This window comes from Carassius auratus, chromosome 5, assembly GCF_003368295.1.
Source record: "Carassius auratus strain Wakin chromosome 5, ASM336829v1, whole genome shotgun sequence".
In the NCBI taxonomy this organism is placed as follows: domain Eukaryota; kingdom Metazoa; phylum Chordata; class Actinopteri; order Cypriniformes; family Cyprinidae; genus Carassius; species Carassius auratus.
In genome coordinates, this window is record NC_039247.1 from 26,984,002 (window position 1) to 26,993,261 (window position 9,260).

General features: G+C 35.2%; 1 protein-coding gene across 1 annotated transcript in view; it reads right to left on the minus strand.

Annotated features, from left to right (window-relative positions):
- Positions 1–9,047, minus strand: part of hip1rb (huntingtin interacting protein 1 related b) — a 62,453-nt gene extending 53,406 nt beyond the window's left edge. Inside the window, exon 1 of the mRNA XM_026254811.1 lies at positions 8,637–9,047. Coding sequence (XP_026110596.1) covers positions 8,637–8,729 — 93 coding nt within the window. The 5' untranslated portion in view covers positions 8,730–9,047. The remainder of the gene's footprint in view (positions 1–8,636) is intronic.
- Positions 9,048–9,260: the final 213 nt, after the last annotated feature.

Genomic DNA, 9,260 nt, shown 5'->3' on the forward strand with positions numbered 1-9,260 from the left:
CCCAAGAAGAGTTTGGGACAAGTTGAGAGAAAGAGTGAGGATCAATATCTAGATGGAGAGAACTTGTAGGGCTGGGACAAGGCGTCGAGGTCATCGATGATGTCGACGGAAAAAATACCGCGACGCGAAATATGCACATCGATTCGTCAACCTGTTTTTATTTCTCTAAAAAACGTTTGCAAAACGTTTACCTTATGTGCGCTGAATATACGCGATGGCCGGATCAACATTCTGTCCAACGTTATACAACCAATCCAGGGGTTTTTCTTTTTTTTTTTGGCGGCTGTCAAAGCCTTATTTGATCGGTGAGTGATGTATAATAGAATGACTGCTGCGCCTGACAGGGCATGTACGAGAGAGCCCCGGCTACGCGCGCATTCACAGTCTTCAAACAACACTTGCTCTCTCTCTCCCTTGTGCATATTAGTCAAAATCATTAAACACGATAGGAAAAGGGCGATACACCAAAGTTTCACGCGCGCTCGCACACTCACAGTCTTCAAACTACACGAGTGCTGTTTTGCTCTCTCTATCCCTCCCTCCCTCGTGCATATTAAACAAAGTCATTAGACATGATAGAAAAAGGGCGGAACGCCAAAGTTTCACGCAGAACATTCAGATTTTTTTTTTTTTTTTCCATGACAGGCTGCTGGCTCCCACTGTTAATTTTTATTAATTTATTTTTTGGAAAAGCACTCTCTGTATTAGCTTAAAGCCCTCCAGTTTATATTGGCTACTGTATTCTTTCAATTGCTCTAAACAAGCATTTTGGGTGACCTTTTTTATTGAATGCTAGACATCAAGTTGTTGTTATTTTCATCTGAAAGAAGAACTTTTTTTTCAGTAAACTAGGCCCTGTGTTCAGTAAGCTTGTTTCAGTAAGCTATGTGTTTTCAAGGCTTCAAGGTTTTATTGAACGTATTGAATTTTATTGAATCGAATCGGTCTGAAAACATTAATCGTTAGATTAATCGATGTATCGAAAAAATAATCGCTAGATTAATCGTTTAAAAAATAATCATTTATCCCAGCCCTAAGAACTTCGCAACAAACTTCAACTAGAAAGAGATGCCGATCTCGTTTGTGTTTTACTCGACAGGTGAGTTGTTTTGATTCACATCTTTACAGAAAATGTATGCAATTATAACGATCAACAAGATTAGTATTATGGGGCATGCATGCCAAATGCAGGGCATTACGTCTCTAGATCCATGCTAGGATTCGTCTGATGCATAGTCTGATCGCATCTTTACATTGACTTTGTATGTAATCTACTCGCGCAAATCGTTGAACTCGCGTTTGCTATGTATGCCCAATTATTGTGTGTGAATGTACACGAGTGTATATATTTGTTGAACAAGTGGTAATAATTTTCATATCATCTGACTAAACAGTAATTAATTAAATCCAGATTTATCTTTCCATCTGATTGATGGCGTCAGCGGTTGGGTAGAAGACAACAAATCCCATCATTCCAGGCTCCTTAGCGTCATCAAACCATGCGATTATTATTGTTTTAGTAGTGCTCCCTCTAGTGGCAGGTCCTACAACCTGTACCTTTAACTATAAACGTCATTATTCAAAATGAGTCTGACATCAGTGCACTTAACAGTAAACTTCACTTATTATAAATAACTTAAAACACAAATAGCACAAAATATATACAGTACTGTACAAAAGTCTTAGGCCACTAGTATTTTCACCAACAAAAAAATGGTTTTAAGTCAGTTATTTCTATCTTTTGCTGTAGTGTGTCAGTAGTAATTATCAGTTTTATCAGTAATACCAACATTTCCAAACATTATTTTTGGCATTACTTGTAATAAACTAGTGAGATTTTTATTTGCACAGGAGTCTGACACAAGCCAGTCCTCCACAAAGAGATCTGATCTCATCATCATCCAGTCTGTCTGGAATAACAAGAAGAAACAGAACAAACTGAGACAGACTAAATCCAGAAGAATTGTGGCAAGGTCTCAAATACACTTCAAGAAACCTACCTGCAAAGCTACCTGAAAAACAATGTGCAAAAAGCATTTTTAAACGCATAGTGTGGTCACACCAAATGTTGATTTAATTTAGTTAATTTAATAGAAGTTAATTAATAAAATGTATGGCATTATTTTTGACAGAATCCTCACTTTATAGCATTTTTACACAAGTGCCTAAAACCTTGCACAGTACTGTGGCTTCGCAGGTTTCCTGAAGCATTCTGGAGACTTGACACAGTTCTTCTGGATTAAGTCTGTCTCAATTTGTTCTGTTTCTTTACGGCATTCCAGACAGACTGGATGATGATGAGATCAGATCTTTGTGTTGAGCAAAGGCTGCTGTCAGACTCCTTGTGCAAACAAAAATCTCACTGGATTATTATAATTAATACCAAAAATAATGTTTGGAAACGTAAACTGATAGTTCCTACTGACATACTACAGCAAACAGTACTGTATATGACTTGAATTAAGAACATAAACAAGGTAGCTGTGTAGGGCAAGATAATTGGTGTAGGTGCAGATAATTACAACATGTTCCTGTATCAACATCCTTGTTGATCCTGGAACAACATTCTAATCAACCAATTAGAATAGAGATACACATTTTCAGAAAATATTTGTTTTAAACTTACAATCAGGGTTAGGTGCTTCTACACTATCGTTTATCAGCTATCATTTCCCACTGATTTCAGGAACAAATTATTGGTAGGGTTAGGTTTAGGGGTAGGAATTAGGTTAATTCTATATGTTTGGACATTATGTTGATCCAGTATCACCAAAGATGTTGGAACATGTCTTACTTGGCAAAATCACAGTGACCTGCAGATTTATGCAGGAAGCACAGCTTTTCCAAACGTAATCATCTAAATATGAATAAATAATAATTAATAATATTTTTTTCACTAATTCTGTTGTGTATTTTCTGATAATGAAATGAACATGCAGAACATGAGGATTCGTTTTTAAAATATTTTTTAGCAGTTTAATATTCACAGACACTAGTCTACATAGCTATTTGTTTTAAGTGTACTGACATGATTTTTAATTATTCATCAAAAACATACAAATTTCATGAAATTCCGCGTTATACAGTAAATTCCATTTTTATGAATGGATTCTGAGATTCTGTCTGCGTTTTCCACATCGCGGAAATCACAAAGCCCTACTAATGTAGCAAACGAGTATGAAAAGCTCATTGTGAGAGTGACAATGTAGCATTAAATCACCATTCAACAGACTCAAGCCACCACTGCACTGCCGTCTAATGGACTGCAGAAAGATACTAACTTTTAAATCTGCCTACTTTACTAACTGTACTGACAAACTATGCTGTCTACATTGGACACGACAAAGCGACCACTGAAAATAATTTGTACTTTTTGTCAGGAAGTCATAAATAGAACGAAGCATTCGTTTACTGCCGCATCATGCCAAATCCAGTGTAGGCAGCATCACGGGTTATAATGGGTTCTATTGTATTAGGTCCCGCCGCACAGCTCGCGTCCGGTGTAGACACCCAGTTAAGAAATGTGATGTGACCGATGCAGGGCTCGACATTAACGCTTGTCCAGGACAAGTGGATTTTGTGAAGGGGAAAGTTAAAGAGAATTTTACTTGGCCGACCGTAAAACCAACCTGATCAAAATATTTGTAAACAATAACTAGGGCAGGACTGAAACTTTGGCGAGAATGAATGTGATATTGATTTTATACAAATTAAGTTAAATAAGTAATATTAACCAACTTGCATTTTAGACATAATGGTTAGTTTTTGCTACATTTCGCTAACAAAATTAATTCTAAGCAAAGCCACAGCAGAACAGTCGCGGATCTCCGAGCAACACACAACAGTCTTTCGTTACTAAATGATTCATTTTTTAACAAATCAATGATTCAGTGAGTCATTTATAAAAATGGTTACTTGCTTTATTTATTGAATGAATCAGCAGTTTGAACGAATCAGTTGAATCAATGATTCACTCATTAAGGCTTGCCAAGACCTACTGGTGGTTTAATATATTTAAAAGTATCATTGAATTTTTCCAACATTTCATATTTGTATGTCAAAAAAGTAAAACATTAATCTAATAACATTATTCATGCATTTGGACAGATGGAGTTTGTGGATACTAATTTCATTTGAATAGTAACAACCATATAGTGTCTTATTATTCTAAACATTTAATCAGTTTAGGAAATATTGTCCTTCATAAAGTTAAAAAGTGTAACAGCAAGCAATTAAAGGCAAATATAAAAAATATGCTGATTAAAGTAATACCTTATAGAGCACTGATGAGACTGCTTCAGAATAAATTACATTTGTGGCAAAAAATAAAATAAATTTCCCTCCAGACAAGTAACTTTTTTACTCTGACAAATGAATGATTTACTTGTCCGAAGGACAAGCTCACGTCAAAGCTTAATGTCGAGCCCTACGATGTGATAAGCATGTATAAACACAAGCATTGACTGAGAAGCCGCAATCAGCTCAGTTGGCCATGAAGCCATATAAGCCACAGAAGTGTGCAGTGATGCAGAGATCAGCTCTAATGTCACCGAATCTGCCATTAAAAATCAACCAAATTAAGATTTAGAATCATAATAATGTGATGATCAAATATAGGGGCGGTGGATGGCGGGCAGATAATTTATTTGAAATAGCGAACTCAGCTAAGGTTTCAGCAGTACCAAACAATGGGGTGTCTCTGCTAGACAACATACCGTATTTTCCGGACTGTAAGTCACACTTTTTTTCATAGTTTGACTGGTCCTTCGACTTATTTGGACTTAGGTGTGACTTATTTATCAAAATGAATTTGACATGAATCGAGAGAAATGAACCAAGAGAAAACATTACCGTCTACAGCCGTGAGAGGACGCTCTATGCTGCTCAGTGCTGCTGTAGTCTATCTACACTGAGAACATAGAGCGCCCTCTCGCGGCTGCAGACAGTAATGTTTTCTCTTGGTTCTAAATAAATGCGACTTATAGTCCAGTGGGACTTATATATGTTTTTTTTCCTCATCATGACGTATTTTTGGACTGATGCGACTTATACTCAGGTGCGACTTATAGTCCGAAAAACATGTGTGTGTGTGTGTGTGTGTGTGTGTAAAATCAATTCAAATTTTTGCAAGATAAAAGTTAAACAAAGTAAATAAACTCACTGAAGCTGCGCGAGCGTACTGTACCTGTCCATGACCTGTGAAGGATGTTCAGGATGTTTTTTTTTTTTAAAGTAGAACTTGCATACATGTTTGAAAAGACAAAAGTAAATGTCAGTTCTGTATAGGATGATTATTTTTATTTTACCTTAAAATTACATCGACTTAATTTGATTTAAAAATGACCTGAAAAAATAGTGTTTCATTCATCCAATTAAGGAAAAAAAACTTAGGGTAAATGCCTTACATCTATATATATATATTTTTTTTTATTATTATCATTATTATTTGAGACAATAGTTATTTATTTTTCATTGGCTCAAGTAAAAAAAAATATATATATTTTTCTTTTTTTATTGGATGAATTAGATCTTCCATCTTTGTTTTATTCGCACCAACATTATTTCATTTTAAAATTTTGGATTAATGTATTTACATAGCATACTTTTATTTAGTCTCACTGGTAAAGACCTTTTTTTAATTTAAAACCAAATTTAAAACTAAAATACTGAATGCTGATTAAGAAACCTCTTATTGAATGTGTGTTGATTGTGTTGTTTGGACTGTAGAACTATGCAGTTATTGTCTTTAATTTCACATGGTGCTGATGTCTGTACCATCTATGTGCTGAATGTAGTCAACTTACTGTGCAGATACTGCCGTTAATTTCAGATGGTTATGGTTATTGTTTTCAATAGCCAAAAGCCAGTTTGGCCTATTAAATACCAAATAAACATCTTGTTTATGTATACTTTCCTTCTTTCTTGTTTGTTGCTTAAAGATTAAAAAAAAATATTGTGTATCGGAATCTGCAAGTTTGCTCGTAAAAAAAAATCAGTATCGGAATCAGCCATGAAAAATCATGATCATGCATCCCTAGTTCTAGCATGATGTAACATGTCACTAGCATTTTTAGCATGCTGAAAGCATGATTCAAATTGTTGACAGGCTGATTTAACAAGCTGCTAGCATGATTAAGCATGTTGCTAAAATTTTTGAGCAGGTTGCTAGCAAGTTTCAAACCTGAAATTCAGGCCTTGTGTTAAGCATTAGCTCAGCAGTGTACAATACATTCTGTTCTGTCTAGGTAACTTGTGTAGCATCTATTCCACCTTAGGAAAGAACATCCCACAGTCTCTCGCTCACTTTCAGCTGCTCCCATTAGACGACATCACAGCAGATTATCTGCAGATTTAATTTGCCATGTTTTATGCCTGACGCCCCTTCTAATGCAGCCCACACTCTCAGTGTAATTCGTACAAGGACACCCCTACGATAGGCCTACATATATTCACAACCTCTAGATAGCTGCTTAACAGAGGTAACACAAAGGCACTGTTGCCTAGAAACATTTTTCAATGCAGGGTGGCTCAACTCACGTGAGAGCTGACACAAAACACACAAAGCGGTGATGTAAACAGACAGAGCTATGTGGCATATTTGACTCGTTAGTGAGAAAAGAAAATTAATTTTGTTTTTTGTATACATATATATAAGTAATTTAATGAATACTGCAATATTTATATTTAAATGAATAGCTTTTTCTATTTTAAAAAATGTCTGTTAACACTCTCACACTCATATTGTTCAAAACCTGTATGACTTTCTTTTATTTACTGAACACACTAGACAGCCTTTGTCACCATTCACTCTCATTGTACTAACAAAAGTGAAAGTGGATGGTAACTGAGGCTGTCAGTCTTTTAAATTCTACCTAACATCTATTTCATAGAAGAAGGGAAGTTATACATGTTGGAAAGGTGATTAAATAAAGACTGGAATTTAACTTTAGTCCCTCTATCCCGTACATATCTTACTGGAATCACATAAAAAAAATAAATGCAATGGTTTAATATTTAATTTAAATTTTTTCGGTAAAATATACATCACAAAACTTCCATCTAACTATCAGTTCTTAAGTTATATTTGTCTGCATGCATATATCAAGTAATTTAGTACTGACCATTTTCCTCACCATTTTCAACCAGAGACAACACTAAGTGTGGAGTACAAATTACAATAAAAGGGAAGAAGAACCTGCCAAACCAGATTCTTGGGTCTGCATAACTTAAAGAAAAATTGTAGCTTTCCAACATTACCTTTTTTTTTTTTTCTTTGGTTCTAAAATTAACTGTTCAAAATGCTTTTGACCTGCTGTTACTTACTATAGACTAGTATTTGACTATTTAGTAAATAGATACATACACATTGAACCTAATGAAGATAAAAAATAACAAATAAATAAAAAGACAATGGAACAGGAAGAACCCGTCATGCCACAAACAAAAGACCTCAAAAAAACACCTTTGACAAGCAAGGTTGCCACATGAGTGATACAGACCAGACATAGTTACTGACATTAATGACCATAAAAGTTTGATATCAAAGCCTGAATGCCTGAAGGGTCTGAAAAGAAGATACGTTCTATTTATTCTGAATATGCAATAAAAATAAATAAATAAAACATGAACCCTATTTTTTTTTTTTTTTTTTTTTTATTCAGTGGGGTCTTATTTGATTATTGGGATTCCTGATTTCTCTTCACTGACTTAAAACTCTGAATATAATTCATCATTACATTTCTATGGCTTTATAGATAGATAGATAGGCCGAAGTCTGAGCATTTTGCCTTTTTAAAACAAGATTAAAAATGTATGCATGCCATTACCGTTATACTCAAGTTGTACTACGATTATCGATAACATTAAATAATTTCATATTTGTTTCCTCTCTTCATTGCAAAGTTGGGATTGGTTGATTTAATTTGGCAAAGGATAGACAAATATTTTATTGTGATTTACTTAGGGGGTGATGTTCTGAAACCCAATATCTCTAAATTCACTGCAAAGAACAATCCATTTCATAAATCAAATATTCACGACAAACAAAAGCCCGTTGCGTTTTACTTTGATCTATAGTTTACATCACACCATTTTATTTTAACCTTTACAACGGCATACGGGCATCACAACTATGTGCATGTCATGTACTGCTTGAAGCAGTCTAAAATTAACAATAATTATTGCAAACCGAAAACATATGTTAATATCACACGTTGAACGTTGGCGTTCTTATCACCTTGTAGGTAACGTAGCTGTATGGACAGGTTCGGCGAGTTCCCGGATGACGTTATGTCAAACGTAAACTGGTCTTGCCAGTTGTTTGAAACCAAATGTTTCGTTTCAGTAATAAGTTTAACGTTACTACTTACATGAATTATTAACGTTAACTACTAATGAATTATGTCTTACGTCATTGCCTGTACGTTTTAAAGACCGACATTCCTGGAAAGACGTTATTACTGCAATGCTTAATGCCTACGCAAGCTGTGTTAATAATATTGCATCCAAAATGATGTATTCTGCGAGTGTACAACATATTATCTCGTCAAATGTAGTCAATGCTAGCAGAGTATCATTGATACTCCGCTAACCATTAGCATCGCAACATAACAGATCAACTATTCAAGTTACCATACCTGCTGTTTTTCGAAATGCTCCCTCTCGGCTCCTAAAATCGTTTCCGTCCTTTTGCTTTTAACCCGCGAAGGCACATGTCTTATTGAATTCATCCTTTATAAGATCTCGGTTTTTATGGTTAACAAATAGTTACGCTTCAAGTGTCCGTCGTTTGACAATCCAGTGTGGCTGTGAGGTTTATCTTCTGGTGGGTTATCAGGAACACCGCCTCGCTAAGTAGGACATGGAGAAAAACCTGTTCTGGCTTCGTAGCTTCTTGCCGGTTTGAGTCGTACTACATCATTGCTGTGGGAGGAGTATAATGCGCGTTTTAATACTCCTGAAATTCACGTTAGGTCAGAAAAGTTCACAGATGACGAATCGTCACAGAGGTGACACATTTACATAACACGCTCATACAGTATAGACCAATTTCAGTGTTTGCAAACAGTGATTACGTTTTTTTGTGGGCGGAGTCAATCTGATGGCAGAAATTACTATAGGTTTTAACATAGCAGTCTGTGCAAGCCATGGAACAAAATAATAATAACAATAAAGGTAATTTTGAGTTTATATTTAAAAATGTCTTACTTTTGTCTTGCAATTCCGAGACTATATCTCATTAAAAAAAAAAAAAAAAAAAA